Below are 22,321 nucleotides of genomic sequence, written 5' to 3' on the forward strand. Positions count from 1 at the left end.
CATTATACTTTTGACAGGGTTTCTGTACAGGCTCTGCAGGCTACATCCGAACCCGAGTAAACACTGAAGTGGCAGGTTTTGGCAGCTTTTCCCAAAGGTGGGCAGGTCTGAGACCCAGTCTTGCATGTGGCAGGCTGGTGGCATTCCCCCGGCTTCTAAGAGCTGGGTCATCAAGAAGTTTTTTTATAGGCTTGTCATTACCCACGACCTGCACCCAGGCACAAAGCAGAAGATCATGGGTTTATTATATTCAGAGGCTATCAGGTGAAAGAGAGCATTAAAACTTGACAGTGAATCAAAAAGCTGCAGTCACTTATGCCAGCAGGGACACTCATACTTACAAAACTCTGTATTACATGACTTTTCTGAGGTCCAACTCCCAGCTCTAAACAAGTTCTGTGTAACATCCCACTAAAAACGTTGAAGATGTTACTGATCATCTAGGCTCCATTAGGCTGGATCTGCCTGGTCTGCTGATTGAACGATCACATGTGTTCTCTCACTGAGCTTTGGATTTTATTAAAGTACATCCATACCAATGGCACGGAGAACGTATTTAAGGAGAACTCACACCTTCTTCTGTACAGTTACACGTTCAGTGGAGTGTGTGCCGTTGCCTTCTTTCAGGGATTAAAAATATCCATATTGATCCGGATGGTATCAATTGAGATGCTTATGTTATTTCAAGACTGCATGATCTTTGCTAAATCAGATGAAAATTGATTAACTTCTCTGTCAATTATTTTAAAGTATTTGTGTTTTTTTGATAAAGCGAAAAAGCATTCTGTGTTTCACAGGAAAGCCAGGTGCTTTGATTTTTGACAGCTTTCACTACTCTTGAGACTGTTTAGAAGAAAATACGAAGCATTTGTGGCTACTTTGATGCTAAGCGAGCTCTACATAGTACAACTCCTAATTATTTTGTGCAAGTGGAGGCTCACATCTGGCAAACAGAAGAATTCCATGGAAATGTGCTGGGTTTGTTTGTTCTTTAGCAGTTTACGTTTTTCTTTTTACTCACTTCTTTTATCCTGGGAAATTACTAAGACACTAGCAATGCTACAAAGAAGCAAATTAGCCTCTATGTTTCTCTGTTTGAAGATGGATAAGGTGAAAATACACTTCACATGAAGACTATTGCAGGCGAGAAATCCCACTGAACACAGGCTCCTTGTAAAGAGATGAGGAGCCCAGAGCAGCCCTTGCAATTTGGGAAGGTGTATGAGCATGAGAGGACCCTACCCAGTATGGGGAGACCCCATCCCCAGCGCAGCAACCACCTGGAGCTGGAAACGTTATTTCTTTGTGCTGTGACCACTGAGCACAGCAGCACCAGCAGACAGGTGGAAGCAGCAGGGTTGCCCTGAGCACCCAGCCTCCCTTCAACACGCTCCCATGGGAATCCAGGAACGCAAGGGTGGACCTCACTGGAACCACAAAACTCCCAGGGGTCTTTCTGGGAAGAGGACAGTGCTGTGGCAAGCACAGAGCAGCTGCAAGAACTGAATACAGTTATCTGCCACAGCACTTTCCAGACTAGCCAGTTGCAACAAGGTCTTTTACCATCTCATACCAACGTACTCTTCACACCACTCCCTCTGCTGCCTTCTCCTTGTCTCCCCTCATCCAAGGCCCACTCTCTCTTTTCTCTCTGCTTCTTTCTCCTCTCTCTTCCTTTGCTGCTCCCTCTTCATTGGCTGCTCAACCACTTAACAGAACCAGCCACAGCTGCACCTTATCTATATCAGCCAACCCCCTGCCCCTGAAGCCAGCCCACAGCTGTATATTATCAATGTTAATTAACCCAGCTTCATTCCCCTACAATTGTTATCTACAAACTCACTCCATTCAGGACCACGATCAGTATGCTGCCTTGCAGCTGCTACGGTTTGCCTACGTTAATGTAGCAGGAGGATGAAGCTCTGCGTGAATTTTACCCATGTGGAACCTACGGCACAAGAGATCAAATTTAAGATTTAGCTATAAATGCAAGAAAATGTTATTGGGCCAAATGTGTATGACTGGTAACACATGAAAGGAGTCCAAAGTCGATCATGTTACTAATCTTCAAACTTAGGGCATTCAAGCAGCAGAAACACGTAACTGACTCAATAAAGTTGCAACATATTTAATTGCTTAAATACAATGCACTTTGCAGGAGGCTTGGGTGAATGAAATGCACACCTCAGCCCACACCATCTGCAACTTACTCAGATACACTACGCATCTCCACCTGTGAGAGAGCCACACAAGTCAATGCAAGGTCACAATGCAAGGTCTTTACCTGATAGGCACTGAATGTTCCCCAGCAGAAAGTTGCTGGGACTCAGCACCTCCTTGGAATGGGCTCACAGTACTGAGATCAAAGGAGCCCTTCTCTGCTTTCATGTAGTCTGATACTGCTAAGAATCAAGCTAAACTCCAAGAAGTTATCCTTAACTACTTGCCATTTGTATCTTCTATTTCAGAACTGAAGAGGGCTCTGCATGCCCAGAAGCACATCTGTTTTTCCCAACTATGTCAGCTGACTGCAGAAAGGATGCTGCCTCTCCTCACAGGCTTTACCTCACTTACTAGGTAATGCCGATTTCCTGAGTATCTGAAATCTCAATCCACTAGCTTGCTGAATTCCCACATGTTTGGAACTGGTGTATATAATTTTGCAGGATCAGGCCCTGCATCTGCATCTTTAAAGTATTCTTGGTGATCAGCCTTAAATGTAGCTAAGGGGATTAAAACATATAAAAGCATCTGATGACTTTGGAAGCATAATACTCTGTAGTTTGACTGGTAAAGTATTCAAACTTGTTTTGAAACAGCAGAAAAAAACCCACCCTGCATTCCTGGCTGGGAAGATATGTCAAAACTGAACTACAGTGAAAAAAGGAGTAATAAGAAAGGGCACAAATGCCTCTGTCTTAACAAAAAGCTTATACCGACACACTGATGTTTCTCCAAAATGATGAGTTGGAAAGCTGCACTAGACACTGACAGAACCCATACTCTGCTCCCTGCTATAACAATCCCTGTTCATTCCTGGCATCAGCCTTCTCTCTTTTTAATGAGGCTTTTCACTCAGACTTTTCTGCTTAGCTATTAACCCAGCAAACAAGTCTAGAAGATTTTCAAACTATTGTTTTTTCTGCACTTTAATTGCCTGAGTTTTTATACCCTTTTGTGATTCCACTGAACAATCTTTTCCAGCCAGGGGATAAAGTGTAGAGAAACAGTCCCTAGTTTTTTTTAACACAAGGAATGGGAGGAAAGGCAGATATAGGAGCCAATTAGCCCAAACCACCTAGGAGCAAAAGTGGGGGCAAGAAATGAGAATAAATCTAAATCTAAATGAAACACGGAGAAAACAAAAACTACAATAGTCAACAAGGGACAGGACCTGAAGTCATTGAGACACACTTGAACACATAAGCTGAAGATGAAAATGTGGTCCTCCGGGGTGACTTCAAGTTGCCTCCCCTTGGCCTGGGGACACACAGCACATCCTTGCTGCCTGGAGACTCTCTTTTGCTTTCCTAAAGCAGAGCTTTTCCATCAGCCTTCCCAATGGTTGATGCTGGAGGACACTGCTCCATGTCTTGCTCCCTGCTTTTAGTCTTGCTGGCTTTTGGCCCCGTTCAGCTCAGGTGGGAGGGAGGAAGGGCATAGGGGACCAAAGCACCCCTGTGCCATGAACAGAGGTGGATCAGTCAGCACACAGGGCTGGCAGGGAAGGAGATGTGAAGAAAGGATTGATTTTCCCCTTGCCACCCCCTGACTAGCACCTTGAATCAGCTTGTGTGGTCACAGTCACACCACACTGGGGTAGCCAAGCCCCCACATCACATTTTCTCTGCATTAGAGATGTATGCAGCACTAGCTGGTTGCATGCTAGTCATGAGGCAACCTGAGGCAATTTAAGAAGCTTTTTCTTTGGGGTTTATCCCTTTCCAAAGAGGTGCAGAGTCACCGTGCTGGCTAACAAACTGGCTGTTATGATACCCAGGACTAAAGCCAAAGGATGCTCTAAACTGAGGTGGAGAATTGCACCTCCCTAGCTGAAGCTGTGAGGGGCTCACGATGCCTTCACAAACCTTGAACAGTTTTGTCTGCTTACAGTGGGTCATAACTTTGGCAACAATTCCTCTCTTTCTGTTACATATTCTCCCTCCTTTCCCAGAACAAACTCTTAGTATGCTGCTCTAAGGTACCTGCCTCTACGCTGCTTTCAGAAGTACAGGAGTCACAGTGTCACAGGGCCTTGGGTCCTGCCCTTCCCTCCTGTTCCCACTTAACTAACTCCGCTTTATTCAGCATTAACATATATCTTCCTAAATAATGCATAAGCTAATCATTGCTTATATTGCCTTGGACCAGGGGCAAGTAATGAATTCAGCACAAATCATTGGATGTACTGACAGCAGTGCAGCTGAATAATGGGCTCTATTAATAATGCTAAACTTACTTGTCACTGGGTAGGATGGCCCTTGTTTGGTATGGGATTATTTGATGCAAATATGCTGGTAAAAAAATCGAAAGATAAGGAAGGGTGGCAGGAGAATGTTAAAGTTAGCTGGTGACCTAAATATATAGCAATATGTATGACTTGGAGCCCGACAAGTGTTGGAAGCTGAGACACAGTGCTACAGCCTGTCAGAAGGCTGAGCCAAACCTCCCTGGTCCTCCTTGCCCTCTTCTTAAAGCCACACATGGGGTTCATTAGGTTTTTACAATTCTGAAGGTGGAAGGGCTGATTTTACCCAAGATCCAAAGAGATTAAAAAAATAAATTGTTCTTCAACCCACTGGATTATAAAAAAAGGCTCATTTGCAAAATGTTCTGTTTCTCACAGAGGTGACGGTTGCTGCTAATTAGTCACCAGTAAAGGGGAAGGCATAAGGACAAATGTCATGTAGTGGCGGGAAGGCACCACCAGCGATGGCACAGCAGGTTGAGTCCGTCCAATGTATGCAGGAGCAGCAGCTCCCACTGAATTCCTGCAGGCTTTCAGCTGCAGATATTCCTTCCCAAATGTGGCAATCAACGATGTAACTCAACAAAGTATGGGACACTGCCACAATCTGCCCCAGACCGAGTCCCGGGAAAAAAACGTGCCTGTAGTGACTTGTCAGTTTAAGGCACACACAGGCAGGCAGGAGGTTCACACTGATGTCTATTCAAGTCAGAGCAAAACCTTGGAGTATGTTTACTACAAGAAATAGACCCTGAACTGGTAAACACAGGCTTGGCCTCATAAAACTACAGAGTGCAGCTACAGCACAGGCACAGGTCTGCAGCGTGGAGCTCCGCTCACACAGGGCTATTCCCCAGCCTGAAAGACTCGCCTCTTGGCAGAGTTACTATATAATTTCCAGACCCAAACTGGAGTGTCTCCAGCCTCCTTGGTACCAAGGTCCCCTTCCTGCACCACCCACTCTCAAAACCTAATGAGCCCAGCAGCAGAAAGTGCAAACCTTTGACTCTGGTAAGTACTTACGCTGGCACCAGGGATTGAACAGGATGTAAGTGTCGGTTTCTGCATTTCTGTGTGTCCGGAGGATGCCAAAGGGAGTCCAGACAGCAACGTACAGGCGAAACTTCCCAACGACGCAGGTGGCAGAGGACATGATGGACAGGCGAATGGAGTTGTTCTCCCTGTAGGTAATCTTGGCTCCCCACTCACCGGGTCTTAGCACATCACCTACTAGTATTGGGATGTAGGTGCCTTTGTTTTGCTGTGGGTAGCGACCTGGAAAGAAAGGTGAATAGGTTCACCTTGTTTTGACAGTTTCTTAATTTTCTGGCAGTCCTCTGTCCCTTTGTCTTGTTTTCAACAGAGGTGGCAAGTTTTAATGGGTGGAAACCAGCGCCCTCCCTCATTGCTTCACACAGTGCCTGGTCACTTGGCAGTACAGCCACATGAATACATGCAACACCTCTCAGCAAGCAGCCTGCGCAGACACTTCCACCCATCTCACTCCAGCAAGCTACAATCTTGCTGGCTCAGGCACTGCCAGGAGTGTAGCCCTGCCAGCATGAGCAGGCTTTCTTTGCTCACCGCTGTTTATCCCTGTGCAGCAAGCTGCCCTCCAACTTGCTCCTTGCCTTGGTGTCAGCTACACTGTTGGTAAGTTTAGGTAAGAGCCCCTTCCCCAGTTCAGATGCATCCACCACCCTCGTTGATTGTGTGCAAGTGCCCACTGGGGCATAGGCACTGGCTCTGGGGCTCTTTAGCAGAGCAGAACCTTGTTCTCCTCACTGCACTACTGTGCTGACAAGCAGAGAGCAAGTGCTCTTCCATGCAAGTTGACACAAGTGGAAAAAATACATGTCAATCCACCAACAGGTACCCAATGCTCAGTTCCTCCCAAGCATCCACTCCTCATGGAAGGAGTGGGAACCAACTCTGGATACTCAAGGTATAGATGAGCACATTTGGGCTGAAACTTTCTCTGCAAGAAACAGGACCTGAAGTGTGACACATCTCCAAAGTACTGCATGTGATAGTCTACCTCATAGTAAGACAAATCCCACCCCAGAGAAGCCTATTTTACACTGCCAGTTATAAAAAGCATCTAGATGGACAGGCTACATGTAAACATGCACACTGCCAGGATTCAAAGTTGTGTGAGGCTCCACCCTCTGAGCCTGAGGTAGAGCCAAACTATATCTGGAAGCCAACCAGCAGCACAGACAGAAAAGACATTTGTGAGAAGGCTGAGTTCCTTATCTCATTCTCAAATCTATTCTTTGTTTCATATTTTAGGCTGAAAGTCAGACTCTCTCATTCAAAAATAGGGTAATGAAAAGCAACGATGGCAGACAGAGAGACAGACTTCTATATTTTTCATTCCTACTATTTAAAAGCTTCAAAATTAAACTCACAAGGGTGTTGATTTTTCTGCTTGCTTATTTTTGTACAGCTGATGTAGTGATAATCCCAGACCTGAACACTGCTACATTCTGGGAAAGGACAACTCCAGCTTTGCATCTGAAGCTTGCGAGCTGCCTCTCCATCCGTGTTTCTGAGAAATTTGGGGCTACTGTGCTTCATCCAAGAGATTATTCGGTGCCCATGAATTTCCATTTTGCAGAAGTTCAATGCACATAAAGAGCTCACTTTGCCCTGTTGGCCAGGGATGCTGTAACCCATGAAACCCATTCAGATCAGCGAGGGATGCGACAGAAGGAAGAGACCTACAGAATAAAAAAGGAGTAGAATAAGAGAGCAAAATCAATAGAAAACACTCAAAGATAAAGCACTGGACACTTCAAATATAAGTCATCAAAGGAAAGTCAGTCTAGAGAGAAGAGCCTATAGAAGTAACAGAGATAAGAGTCTTGTGCCTGCTAACAAATGGCGATCTGAGAGCTCAACATATTCTTGTTCTTTGTAGTGCAACTGGGTATGACCCAGCTTGCCTCTACAGTTGATATTTTGCTTCTAGTTTTGGCATAATTGTTATTTTAAAAAAGCAGTCCACACAAACAAAGCAGCAGAGCCAACCAAGTAATTGAACTGACATCCTTGAAAAGCGTTAACAAGTGCTGCTTTTAAAATACCCCCCTCTCCTCCTTCAGAAAGGTGGGAGGGGGGAGAGGTTACTATTTTAATGTGGTTAGGAACCCACTGGGGACAGAAGGAGCTGTACTGTGGTGGGGCTTTGCACCACCGTGTCTGTGTACACCATGTGTAAGTGGGGAGTCTGAAGAATCATTTCCCAGTAAATCTGCCTATAGGAACCAGATAGGATCTCAAAGAAGCCATGAGGCCTTTGCAAGAAATCCTTATGGAAACCCTGTCACTAGCACTTCATGGCAGGTTTGGCAAAGTACCAAGCCTCTTCTCACTTTTCTGAAACCTCAACATGCAAAACTATTCACCCTTCCAAACAAAGGTCCCTTTTGCATTCAAAGCCACAAGACACCCTCATATACTTGTTGCTTCAAAAGGGAGAACCTGTAGCTGCTGCTGAAGAGTATGCAAGGTCCTTTCAGCCCAGAACCTGTGCACACCCCCCACAGCTGCTCCCATACAGTACGAGAGAGAGGTCACTGCACTATCTTGCTCACCTGTGAGGAGAAAACGATCTGGGGTATTGCCTGCATCCCTGCAGGCCAGGCAAGGGAATATCCTAGAAGTCAGGATAACCTGAAGATGTTACAAACAGTAATTTTTACTTCTGATAGATGAGCAGGGTTTGGTGCTCACTGGTGGTTGCATAAAATCCTGAACCTATGAGGAAGCCTGGGAAGATGGGCAGAGCCCTCAAGAGCACAACCAACAATTTCCAATATCTTCTTTGAAGAGAGGACAGGTTCCCTAATCCTCTGAAATCAAAACTGAAATTCAAATGGAAGAGCGAGAGAATTGTTATTTCTGATGGGAATTTGTGGAGCTGAATTGTAATCACACATCCAGACACCTGACAGCATCAGCCACACAAGTCTCATATACACACATCTGTTGTCTCGATACTGGAGTGCTGTAAAGCTGAGTAACTTTGGCATTGCATGCCAAGGTTGCTGGCAAAAGAGTCCTTACGTAGGTTCAGTACTATGTTCATCAACATCGTGGGGAAGTCCTCTCAGGATGGCTTGGCCATTTGACTTTTATCTACATCTTGAGCACAGGTTTCTGGCTGCAGTTGAAAAGTAGGGCCAACTTTGGCTCGTAGTTGGGATATCTGTAATGTCAGCCCTTTCTCAGAAGGGATAACACGCAGTGGTGATTTCATTCTCTGGGTTAGTCTCTGAGGAAGGAGATTCAACGTTATCCAAAGACTCATTACCAAAAGCCTGCAAACGCCTGGCAGAGCACTCTCTGCAGGGTTTCTGGTGTTAACCCAACCCATGAAGAATCGGGACCAGGAGCCATGTAGACAAGATAAACTCTTTTTATGCTGACAGGAGGGTGCTTCTGCCAGCAGCATCAGCTGGCTCAGGATCTCTCCTGCTCTGGTTTGCTCCAGGAGCTGGCATCCTGAACCATGCTCCACAGCCAGTTCTTTGTGGTTGCCTCACGTGTGCTTGGAGTGTAGGAGGCTCTGGCCTTCACATGAGGACATGTCACAGCCAATTGCTCTCTGAAAGACAAAGTCACCGTGTGACATCACACTGTTGGGATGTCCCTGTCTGCCCTCTCTAACAGCACATGGAGAGGGGAAAATCCAGCCTGAGAACTCAGGAAGCCTGGAGGCCACTGCACTGTCACCACCAGGCACTCGGTGAGCTTTTTATAGGCTCCTTTTGCAGCTTAGAAGATATCAGTCACTGAACGGGGCCTGCTGAGTGTCCTGCCTCCAAGGCAGGAGAGGTTGGGACACAATTCGCAGTGACCCTATTTCATGGGCCTCCAACGCTTTGCATTTCAATGCTAGGTACTAAGCTATGATACTACCAGAAGACATTATTTTTACAGAAACCTCCCTTGTACAGAAGGTTTAATGGCACAAACGTATCACTTTTCCCTGCTGCACAGTGCACAGGCTTGCAAACCTTTCATACTTCTTCCTTATCCTTTTGTATCACACCTTGGTTTCTATAGCTATCCAAGTCGGGTTCCTAAAGCTCCTCTTCACTTCAGTTGGGGCTCAGCTCAGCTCAGCACCTCCTGGGGTTTCCAGGCACCTGGGAAAAGAGGAGCCAAATAGCTGCTGTTGCTATCAAAGGAGCTCAGGTCTCCCTCAGTGCTGCATCACAAGGCTTTGAAAGTAAATAAACATGAGTGATGGTCCACATGGCAAAACACACCACAAGTGGATGTGGGTATATATGGGATGCCCCCCACCACACACTCACACTTTACAGGGGCAAAAAGGAGAGTGCAGTGTTTGTTAAAGCTTGCCAAAGTCTATTTACGCAGCGGCAAAAGAATGAGGCATCTAAACCACAAAACTGTGGCCACACACACATGCATTCAAAGTGAGTTATTTTTAACATAAGCTTTACCTCCTTAGCATGTCAGCTCCGGGCTCGTCAGGCACGGAGGCAAGCTGTGTTTAATTCTGGGTAAAACTGCCACACCAGAGAGGGATTTACAGCAACAGAGGGAGAGTGAGAGATAGGTACAGCAAGTTCAGCTGCCAAAACACGAGTGCTCCTCCTCCAGTTACCCAATTCTGCTGCTGTTCCTTACAAGTGACTAACAGGGACCAAGGCTTGCTCAGATGATACTCCTCCTCCTCCTCCTCCCCTGCCTGGTCCCTGAAAGCCCCTATCTCCATCTGATTTAGTTTTTCCCTTGATCCCCACTGGACATACACATTGCTGTATGCGTGCGTGCATTAAACAGCTCCTTAATGCCACTGTCAAGTTAGTGCCCTGCTGTTCGTGCAGCCCACCGGGTGCTCTTGGACCAGCCCTACAGAAGTGAGGTGTTTGACTTTTGGCAGGAAGGAGGGAAAATTTGGTAGCATAGAGATTAGAGATATAGTGAGTTTCAGAGGACATTTCCTCCCTGATGGAAGTAGGATGCCTCAGAAGAGGGAGATGAGCAAAGCTATTTCTCAATAGTATTTTGAGGAACCCTTCTTAGAAGATTGTTTTTTAAAGGAGTCGATGAATCTGTCTCCCTTTGGGACATATGTTACACAGAATAAAATTAAGAATTTTCCCGTTAGGTTCATTTGTTTTACCTAGGCACACCCTTTCGTACAAAGGGTAAAGAATCTATTTCAATGCCAGCCCTAGAAGTATAATGGTTGTGACAAGTTGATAAATATATTTGAGCTGGAAGCCACAAGTAGCAGAAGTAAGCCTTATTGGAGCAAGCAGCCTGGGGATGGGTGTTGGTGTGCTGGGATCATGCCTTATGAATCACTATGAATAACTACAACGAATGTCAGAAAAGGCAAAAGGAAGAAGAAAGAAGAGAAAGAAGGAGGAGAAGAGAAGGGCAGAAAAGAGAGGAAAGGAGGGGAGGGGAGGGGAGGAGAGGAACGGGGGAAAAAAGGTAAAACAAAGAGAAAAGAAAGAGGAGAGATGCTCTAATAAAATCCCAAACTATCAAAACAAGCAAGAAAGGGAAACAATTTTTTGCAAAAAACCAGTAGTGTCTTTAAGCTGCTACTGTAATATCACACCTGGGTTCCTCCCACCCTCAAATTCCATTGCCTTCAGAAGTGCTGCATACAAACCTGGAAATGTAGGAAACCCAAATATTTTGAAATAATTTTTGGTTATGGCTCTGGTTAGGAATCCTTAACATCTGACCACTCTGTCCCAGGAGTGAATGTCTCTAGTACTTTAAAAGTTGTAAAACATACACCAGAGTCACGCACCTCAGCTATTAAAACCATTAAAAAATACAGCTAGGTTTTATGTGCCACTTGATGCTGCTGCAGCAGTGCAAAAGGAGAGCATAATAAAGATAAAGATTCCTTTGCATGAAATACAGCATTCACGGAGCACCTCGAGGGACTACCTCCTCTCTGCTCCTCTGGGGCCTGGCTGGGAATTCCAGAGGGGAGGAAAAAATATATCCCAAATGCCTTTGTTCAGAAAGCGAAGAAGTTTGTTGTTTGCTAAGAGCTGGCAAACAGGTCTCTTCTCTGTCCAGAGTTATTCCCTAGGAAATGTGTTCTAGTGGTAATAAGTTATTCTTTTTCTCTCAAAATGGGACTCCATATTTAGACCATCAGGTGTTTCTGTGTTCAGTTTTTGGAGTTCTTTGTTAAACAGGGATATAGTGATTTAATAATCTCTCAGCATTGGTCACGTACCAACACCAACAGAGTTTGCCCCCAGCACCACAGTTAGCTGTTCTTGTATAACGCCAAGAAGGTTCCTAAAAAATCAAGATCCAGCTTTTTCCAATCAGGAACTTTTTCCCAGTAGCAGAATTCAGCTTGACATCCCACCCAAGGTGCAGAGGGACACCTCATGTCCCAGCCATTCCACCAGCTACCACCTGCCCTGCCCCAGAGCTGCTGAGGACAACAGGTAACAAGCAGGGGTAAAAATACTTCCCGGAGTTCCTTGTCTGACAAAAGAACAAAACCTCAACCCTCCTGGAATAACCCATGTCCCAACACTGCTGTGAAATTAGGGAAAGGCTGTGGACACTGTGGGACGGTGTGAAGAGCTCCGTTGATTCTGGTGTGGGTGTCCTGAATCGGACCCCTGGTTATTTAGTTGTACTCAGATGCCCTTCTGACTAGAAGTGGGAATGTGTTGTCACCTTAATAAGCCATATAGGTTCAGCTCTAACACCTTTAGGTTCTTAGCTGCTTTCATGTGTTTATAACTGTTCCTCTGGAGTAGGCCTGGGGAAGACTATGGAAAAAGGATCAGTAAGTCTCTGCTCTCATCTCAGCCCAGAAGCCAATTATTTGTAGAAGCCTGAGGAGCACCCACAGGTGGGTGTGTGGGTGTCCATGCAGGCACACGTGTGGAGAGGTGGTACTTTCTTCTACTACCGGTAGACTGGGATTTATGATCATTCCAGAAGTATGCCAATGAATAAAATGTTCGTAATAATATTTAGGGCTAGACCAATATATATGGATTTATGAAGCCATTTAAGGAAAACACAAATAGACAACAATTTATGAGGATGTGGGGAAATATATCATTAGAGTAAGGATGCACCATGTAAACTCATCAACCACTCCAGGATTTACAGCCCTGTACAGGAAACTACTACTAAAAGCAAGATTGAAGGCCATATAAGCCCATCTAATCACACATCTGCTTTTCAGAGGAATCACTGCCAGTGCAGCAGTGACTGTGGAAACTTTGCAGCACTCACGCCAAGTGGGCTGCCCCGGGTGCAGGAGCCACACTCAGGCAGGCTGAGCCCCACGCTGTGGAAAGCCAAGAGCAGCACGAAGTATTCCCATCACCATGAAGGTGGGAGTCAGAAGAGATCAAGATGGGTGAAGGTGTCATTGGCTCTGCTGCGGTCCCTGGGGCTCCAAGCACACTGAAATTGTTCCCACTGTGGGGAACTGGATGTAAACACAGCATCTACACTTCTCCTGAGGCTCTTTCATCTCAACCCCAGACCAATAAAATGAGTATTTCCCAAGGGGTGATGCTCACCCTTCTTCTTGTTAAAGCCAGGAAGTGGGCTGTGAGGAAATATTTGGTGATGGAGCAGCTCCCAAACCACAGGTACTGAGGTAGGGCTGCAGTCCAGCACAAGACCTGGAATAACAACCCATTACTCTTTATAAGTGGATATTTTTCCATGTGGATTTTTTGGCACATTCATTGTTTTCCATACTTTGGCAGACAAGTATGGTCCTAATTTAATGAAGCATTATGTGCAAAACTGAATTATAATCATTCACATGTTAGCACTTCAGCCAATTTCACTGATAATGACTCTACAGAAAACAGTCTGTTAAAGCATAACTGACTTCAGTCTTAAGGAACCATCGTAGAAGAATATCAGTGACAGTGACTTTTGAGAGACTGGAGTGAATTATTTATGTATTTACACATACACACACATATATATATATTTACACAATTTAGTCCAATTCTAGACTCTGTATGTCTTTAAATAGACTGTGGATTAAAAAAAAATGTTACTGAAGATTGTTCTGTGAGTGTTTCAGACCTAGTTTCACATGACACAAGAAGCATTTGTCCCAGGTACCCTTGATGCATTATCAATTAGAAGGATTAAGCAGTCTCTACTTGCTTTACTTGCTTCATTAATCATCTTTTTAATGATGCAAAGAGGCAAAAATAGGAACAAAAAAAGAAGTAAAACTAAATTTTAGGGAATAAAGAAATAGAATAGTTCTGCACACACAGAGGATCAAGTCATTACCATTGTCACATTTTTCAGGAGCAAAATTAGTCTTTAATGGATAAAAATTCTGTGATGGATTAACACCAATGCTGGGAAATTTCCAGTGCTGGGAACTAATAATTTCTGAATAGCTTTATATGGTGCTGTTGTATAAACAGCCCTCATTGTAGGCACAGCCCTACACAAAGAGACATTGAGTTTTCCCAGCTCCAGCTGAATTCCCTGGGAGCCAAGGCCAGCCATCCCTACCAAAAATGTTTTTGTACCTAATGAGAATATCACCTTGAAATGGCCAAAAGATTCTACAGCTCTGGACAACCTAGTCCACATTGTTTGGAGTCACCTTCCCACCTTGGAGATACTCAAAATCTGTCTGTAGGGCAAGGCCCTGAGCAGCTGGAGCTGCTTTGAGCACGGGCTTGGACATGAGACCTCCAGAGGTCCCTCCAGCCTCGGTCATTCTACAGTTCTGCTGCACCGTTTGAAATCTGCTGCTCAACACACAGAGGGCTCCTTGGAAATGTCATTTAACAACCACCTGCCTATATTTCTGTGCACCCATCAGTTTCATCTCTCAAAATCAGCACTTTCCTAGGAGGTACACCCTTTGTTTCAGTGTGAAAAGCTTCTCCGAGCTCAGGCTGCCTCTGCTGCAAGGCTGATGCCTGCGCCAGTCCCTAGATGGTACCCAAGGGTACGGATTCGCCTCCCCTGCCTCTGGCCATCTGAAAGCCAGAGCCTGGCCTATGGGGGAAAGTCAACCGAGGAAAAAGAAAAATCCAGAAGGGAATTCAACCCATTTTAAGACAGCAGGGCTAAACTGCCACCTGGAGGTGCCTGCCTCCCTCTTCGGCTCACGCTGCCCACCTAGGCAGCCACTTTTGGGCTGGGCTCTCGTTTTAGGGCAGCTGGCATGAGGTGAGGGGAACACCCGCTCTTCAGGCAGATGAACAGAAAAAACTTGGGTGAAAATGACCATGTCTCCCTGTGACAAAAGGTTTGAGAGCACAGCAGTGAAACCTGGAGCGCTCAGTGCTCTTTCCCAAGTACAAGAAATCTTTCTTTTCTTCTGGACATCAAACATTGGACTTGCCACTAAAAGCAGAAGTACCAAGGGTCAAGCAGATTATCTCTGAATAATTTTCTTCTCCTTTGTGGACTGTTTTTGTTTTGCTTTCTGTTGCTAGCCTCTGAGAGCAAACCTTCTGTGTTTTCACCACATGGACTTGATCTTAAAGGTCTTTTCCAACCTAAATGATTCTACAATTCTATGTGCATAAAGAGAAACATCTGTGGAGCACTGAGTATTAACCAGGTCCCAACAGAGGAGCCTGAACATCTCTTCTCCCAGTTGAATCTCTGAGAGCTAAATTCCTTTGTAGCAAGAGGGCAGTGGTGCTCACAGAAGCAGACACTTAAAAAACAGGGGAGGACAATAGCGTTGTATATACCCTGCACATGCAGCCCTTTCCTTCAGCTGACTGCCAGCCACCACACACGGGACAGCAGCACTCCCATTCCCATTTCACAGAAAGGACAGTAACAGTGAAAAATGAGGAGGGAAAGTCAACCACAGACTCATGGCTGACTCCAAAGTAATCACTCAGAACTAAGTTTGTTCCAAGTCTGCCCTGGCTTGAGCTGCGTTTAACCCCACTCCTGCCATGGCTGAGAATGAGGGGATTTTTATCCACACTTAGAGATGCAAGGTACAAACCATGGACGGATGTGTTTGGAAACAGCAACAGGAAAATAAGTGAATATGTTCTCTTAAGTGGACTGTGCAACGTCAAAAGAAGTGTTAAATTTCTTCTTCTGATACAAAATATCTGATTAAAACAAATGCAAACTGTACTCAATGCAATAAAAAACAAATGTTCCATTTTCCACTTCTTCTTGATACAGCTGTTTGTTTTAAACATATAAAGATTAAGGGAACAGTCGTGAATTTAATTAAATCCCAAAAGAACTAATGATATTTATGCATATTAAATTTTTAAAGGCACTTGTGGCTGCTCAGCCAATCATTCACTGGACTGTCATAACATGCCTTCCAACCCTAATTTAAATTAGAAAGAAGAGACCCATGAAAAAAAATGTGCAGAGAGTAACCTTTTCACTGCACATGTTTAAGAGATAAATGCCCATCTAGCTTTAAAAGGCAACAAATCTAATAAATGGCCACATCATCATAATTCAATGGTGGGGAAAAAAAATCAATGTTACAAATTTTGGAACTGCATCTCTCAGGAAAGCAAATTAAAGCATCAATTCAAACCTACTTTAAAGAGTTTATAAGGAGAACATTGATGTCTTAACACAGAAACTCCCAGATCACTCTGGACGAGGCTGGGTCTTTCCCAGAGCTGTGATGTAGGGAGCAGCGTTCAGTGGGGCCATCTTTGGAGCACAGCAGGGATTCACTTGCTTTTCCCCTTCTCTAGCAAGGTCATGCCCTTCTTTAGCCCTGTACCTTCAATAAGCCAACAAGTACATTAAGACCTGTGTTTCTGAAGAAGGTCTCTTAGCAAGAAGAAAAATGCTTTCTTGCTCCTTTTGCAGTAAATCAAGAAAGCCTCTGATGTGGCCCTGAATAAGTCTCTGGTCTAAAGCTACAACTTCTGCTCCTTCTCCCTGGTTACCAAGCTGACTGTAAATGCAGGTACAAAGTTGCAAGGCCTCCTTCCACGCTGTGAAATTTCCCCCCCTTGCATACTCAACATTTTGTTATCCCACTTAATACACAGACATCTCTCCCACCTCAAACAACGTATTTCTCCTCCCTGCATCTCCTAAACACTAATAAAGATGTTTCCCATTCCACCTACCTTTCAGCATTGCTATGCAGCATTAACCAGAGATAACTTTGAAAGCTCAATAAAGCACAACTCCTCCTAAACAGAAAACCCTAGATACTGCTCCTTGTCTCACAAAAAATTCTGCTGACTTTCTTGAGTAGGGATTCAGACCCTGTTTAGAAAAGCACTTCCTTGCCTATGGTTAAGCCTGGTTTTATGGCTTATCAATCGTAACAGGAAAAGACCCAGCTATTAAATACTGCTGTGTTCCTGTTTATGAGAGGCTCTCCAGCCTTACTTTGCTGATGCGACACAGCCTTTGCCAGGCACTTACCTATCAAATACTCCAGCCAGAATTGGTCTGTCTCTGGGTTGTAGGGTCGGTTGAAGTCAATCTGGATTTGGAAAGGCTGTCCCCGGCGCACTATCAGCTTGGGGCTGTAGTACCTGTCTGTGTGGTGCTGCTGCTTGTTGATCTCATGGGGGTCCTTGAACATATGAATGTCCACAACACGCAAGTAATCTGCAGAGACATGTAAATGAGCAGAGAGAGGAGTCAGTATGATGGGGTGCCAGTATTGATATCAACATCATTAGAGGCCCTGTCCTCCCCCTCCCTGGCATTGTCTTATTGAGGAGCACTGTGTAATGGAGCGTGCTGGATCTGTTTGGGGCTTACATCCTCCTGGCTCACCAGGGACTTACGGACTGACACTTCTCTGTCCACCTGCCATTTTCACAGAGGCTGCAAGGCTTCCAGTGAACAGCAAAAGCAATTGCAGAAAGGGCAGGTTGCTACGGGTGGAAAGCTGAACGTCCCCAAGGAGAGCCGGGCTCCATCTTCCCTTTGGCGTCAGCTTTCTGCAAGCCTGGGCCTTGCTGTCACAAGTTTACCAGTGCAATCAGTGGGCCTTTGACAGCTGTGGCTTCATGTCTCCCTCCATTTATAAAATGAAAATTCAAGGGGTTTTTGCTATGCTTAGATACATTAATGTTTGCAAAGCACTACTACTATTGAATGCTGAAGAGCCTGAGAAGCAGTTAATGATCTTGCATTCAGCCGAGAGCTTGAATTGTCTGTATTAAATAAGGTTTTGGTGTACTGTATGTGTCTAGACTCAGCTTCTCAGTACACCTCCACTGCTATTACTGTCTTCTTAAGAAAACTAAATATAACATTACAGTATATAATTACAGCATAGATAGGCAAACAGCAGTAGGTATCTGTAACACGCACAGGCAAAGCTTTGCTCCCTTCGAACCAGGGCTGTCTGAAGGGTTATAGCCTACCACTGCTAGAAGTTAGCGTGCGCGGCTAATGACCAGTGTGGTGTGGCAGTGGGGTAGCCAAAGGCACCTGCAGTCACCACGAGCTGTGTGACTATACCATAGCGGGAATCTTCACATTCGAAGTCTTCTCACACAATGAACAACCACATGAAAATGAACTGGACATCATTCTTCCACTTACATGCTTGGGCAGACAATCACAAAACCTCTGCCAGGAGGATCATTACTGCTCACCACCAGGAGGGAGACAGAAGAGTAAAGCTTGACTCAGTTTGTCTTTCCAGGTGCTGACAGAAATTAGCTGATTTCTGCATTTTATACTAGTGATGACAGAGCCAAACTCATACCTGGCAAATAGAGGTGCACATTTAAGCAGCTGGTGGAGCTGTGTGTACCTGTGACGGTAGCTAATTTGGCCTGCTATTGTATACGCTGTGAGCAGGAATGATGTGCTCAGCTAATGCGTCGGATGTTCAAGTCACTGAATGTGGCCCACTTCACAGAAGCTCAGACAACAGCTTTGCACACTGGTTTTCCTTGAAGGTGGGGAGAAACTGCATGGCAGCCAGCTCTGGACAAGCAGCAGCACAGCTCCCTCTCTATGTAACCTCCAGGTGTGTGCATTAGCCCTGTCCTTCCGCAGGGATGTGTTCAAGACAAGCAGAGCCCTGCAAGCAGCAACTCCCCTGGACACCAGCATGGTCCTTCTCTTGCCCCAGCCAAGCCACCCAGCCCGGGCTGTGGGTGGCAGCTAACTGGAGAGGGGGGAAATAAGGGCAGCAAGAGCAGGTCCCACTGGTGCATTGTCCCAGTCGCTGCCTAGCCCTGCCCTTCAGGAAACAGAAGGAAAGGAAGCTACCCGAGGACACAGCAAGGTAAGGATCCTTTCATGGAAAAGCCCTGGACAACTGAACCCAAAACCATGCGCCTCCTGCTAATGCTAATCTGCGGAAAGGCTGGAATACCCTGTTCAGTACTGAGTCAGGCTGAACGTCCCATGGCAATGCTGTTGTTGTTATTCTTTGCTCAATTCACCAGGCTTCTGGAGTAACTTCTGTAGATCTCCACTGGTTTGACCACTGGCTGAAGTTACAGAGGTGGTTTTTGCATGAAACATTAAATGTGTTTTGCTCAGAAATTGCTCTCGTTGCCCCTCTGTGAAGTGGGGCATGTCTTTGCTTCCCTCACTGCAAAAGTTACCGATGCTCACTCACAATAATGCTGACAAAGTTCACAACTAAATCACATGAGGCAGGAATTTCCCGGAGAGGGGTAAAGCGAGGGCAGGGGAGAGTCTCTGCCATTCTCTCTCCTAACCCCTCCCAGGCTGAAAGCACTGCATGTAAAAGGTGCATATCTTGGGGCTCTGTGAGGGGTGAAGCTATCAGTAAGTTTGGCTCAGCTTCTTCCTTCCAAGGAGGCACAACAATGGAGCTGAGGGTTTGTTGTGTTTTCATCTCTTGTTCTGAAATAAAAGGCAATGGTGACCTTGCCCTTCTGTCACGCTAGCACCTTCAAGGAACTTCAGAGCTAAGCTACCCTGGGCCATCAGTTCAGCGTTTGCTTCATTTTTTCTTAGGACTTTACTTCCATCAAAATGCAGCTTTTCCACATCTGTAGAAAACACATTTCACTTTCAGTCTCAGTGTTAAAATGTATGTGGAGCTTGCCAAATGAAAATAACTTGTGACCTAGCCTGCATTAATTACAGTAATGGTAATTACAGAGGACAAAACATGAGCAAGGTAATGGGATGTGCAAACACCATCACCTGGGTGCCATCAAAAGGAAGGCTCCGGGCAATGCACATGTCACTGCTTATCTGTTTGTGAGGGACAGGTGGCCATTGAGGCCTCCTTTGAAGTCAGGTCCATTTGATGGTTTGCCCCTAGTCTGGTTTGCCGTTAGTGCAAGCAGGTTTGCTGCAGGAGAGGCAGCAGTCTGATGCTTTCTGAAAGCTTTTGCAATGTTAAGCTTGCATGGAAATAAATGAGCACAAGCTTGAGCTGTTTTTTGAATAACAAGAACAACCTTCAAACATCAGGTTTTCTTCGAGGACCAGAGAGAAAGGGCTCCGGATTACAAACCAAACAGCGTGAGGTGCCCATCACTCTGCTACCATGGGAAGCACGATTCCCTGGCGAGTGGCTGAACTTTGCAAAGGAGAGCGCGTGGGGAGCTTGCAGACCATGGGGCCGCAGGGCTGTGTCCTCCCACCGAGCGGCTGTAAGCGCCAGGCCCACTCATAACACATTGCGGTGAGATGAGCTGGCTGGGAAGAGCCAGGGGGAGGACACGGCACAGGCGTGTTCATGGAGACACAGGCTTCTTGCTGAAGAAGCACCCGGGGGCTGTGCATCCTCCTCACTGATCATCTCCTCCCTCAAGCAAGCCGGGCTGCAGCAGCAGGCAGCCCACTGGCCGGGCAGGGGAGGCAGCTGTCCCTGGCACAGCCTCTGCCGCTCCCTCCGGCTCTGATTCAGCCCAGTAGAAGTGGGTGTCAGCAAAGAGCTAGTCAAGCACAGGGCTTTACCTCATCCTGGAGTAGTAGCTAAAATAGGTCAAGTGAATCACACCCTAAAAATGCCTTTTTCTCTCGGTTGGCTGTCAAGGGAAACGAGGGTGACTGGCTTAGCTGCAGACACCTACACTGCACAGATCAAGGGCAGGATTCAATGAGATTTAGATATCTAAACGATGTGAGCCTGGTATGTAACCTTTTATTACGGCCGGTTGGTGGCTGGTTGCTGCAGCCAGTGGGGCTGAGAGAAGGGCACAGATCACCCTGGAAGTGACACCCTCTGCCTCTCTGGACAGCCTGTGCCCTCCCCTCCCCTCCCTGGATGGCTCCGTGTTGAAGTGATCGGACATAGGTGAAGCCACTGATGTTTAGATGTTTGTAGCAGGTGTCCAAGCCTACCCCAAAGGCTAGAAAGCACCTCAGGTGTAGCAGCAGGGATAAAAGCATTTTCAAGCTTTTTTTCAGTGTGTTATGGCAGCAAAGTGTGGGAACCACCACAACAAATTTGGACAACTCAGGTGTGCAGGAGAAGGGCAGGGATGTGGCACAAGCAGTTCTCGGCAAGGGTGTGCTCACGGCGCTAGAGCCCTGTCGTACTCTACTGCTCCTGCTCTGCCTGAAGACGCTGACTTTATCCCCCAAGCACAACACTGCGGGTGCTCTGGGCAGGCTCAGCTCCTGAATGTAAGCCCCCTGAGCTCCATTGGTCTATAAAACTTTAACGTGGTCCTGACAGGTGACTTAAGCATCCTACCCCAAAGCAGTGTGTCCAGGGACCACACTTAGAGCAGCTGGTATCACAGGCATAGATCACAGCTGCTGTGCACTGAAACAGGAATGCTGCTGCAGTCCCTTCCCTCAGCTCACCCCTTGCATGTTGTTGCTACAAGCATTGCAGAGACAAACTGCACAGCAGAGCTGATCCAGCTGTACAAAAGGAGTTTTGCTGTCATGCACAAATCTATTTTTCAGCCATACCAGTCCCATAGCCAGGTTTTTTCTGCGGCCACACAAACTCTTCCTTTAGACAAGGGCTGTTTTTCTCACCAGCAGCATCACCTTGAAGCTTCCATTGGGTTCCTGCCTCACCTCACTTGATCTGATGTTCCTGATTTTCCATTGCATTTCTGAAAAGCAATGGAAAATCCACCCACCAGCACCGTACTTCATTCAGAGTCTGATATGAAGCACATCAAAAAGCAACAGGCATCTTTCTGCTGGTACTGGTGGGCTTTAGCTACAGGCTGCATTCCTTCTAAGGTATCCCACACTTACACATCTCCAGCTTCTGTGAGCACATGGGGTTTGAAATGCTATCTAGTCAGGACCTGTACTGCATTACATTTGACAATTTAAACACACGTACTTGCCCCAGAGCTACAGGGTTGTTTGAAAAGGTTCAAGCAAAGTTTCTACAGTCTTAACATGCCAGTTGGTTTGCTCAGGCATTTTTAAAAATAAATTATTTTAAAAGAAATGTGTGTGAATTAAAATGGGGGAGGGGAGGAGAGGTGTGTGTGTGGTTAAGACACATGATTAACGTTACAGAAATAATGCTTTGCAATAAAAATTTGGACTTGTCGCTTAAAATCTCTTAGCCTATTTCCCAATGTGTAAAATGCAGTAATTAATGCTTTTCCACATTTATTAAGCTCTCTTTCAACCCTGGATGAAAAGTCCCATCTGAGCATTAAGTACTAGCTGTGTTCAACAAGTTCTGCTGTTCTTTTCGAACAGGCCAAAAAATTAATGTCATTTAGTTGGTGACTCATTCAGGAGCCAATCCTGATTTCTTTTTAACCAGATCTTACCTATTTTTTATTAGGTTCACTCCGAAGAGTTGGCGCTGAGAATGTGGTTTGATTTGCCCATCCCCTACCCTGATATTGTTTTGTCTCCCCAGCCAAACGATTGAAACACTTTTCAGGAGAATAATTAAAAATATGGGAATTC

At 45.7% G+C, this 22,321-nt stretch overlaps 1 protein-coding gene across 7 annotated transcripts in view; it reads right to left on the reverse strand.

Moving 5' to 3' along the window:
- Positions 1-22,321, reverse strand: part of F13A1 (coagulation factor XIII A chain) — a 65,976-nt gene that overhangs the window by 36,652 nt on the left and 7,003 nt on the right. For 6 of the 7 annotated variants that reach the window (XM_080379960.1, XM_080379959.1, XM_080379961.1 and 3 more), the window contains 2 exons: positions 16,892-17,080; positions 5,492-5,743 (listed from right to left, as the gene is read on the reverse strand). In XM_080379960.1, the coding sequence (XP_080236086.1) occupies positions 5,492-5,743; positions 16,892-17,080 (441 nt within the window). Of the gene's footprint in view, positions 1-5,491; positions 5,744-6,879; positions 7,151-16,891; positions 17,081-22,321 lie in introns of those variants that run through there. The other variant, XM_080379964.1, reaches the window with a different exon arrangement.

The sequence above is a fragment of the Falco punctatus genome, assembly GCF_963210335.1.
Source record: "Falco punctatus genome assembly, chromosome: 3".
In the NCBI taxonomy this organism is placed as follows: domain Eukaryota; kingdom Metazoa; phylum Chordata; class Aves; order Falconiformes; family Falconidae; genus Falco; species Falco punctatus.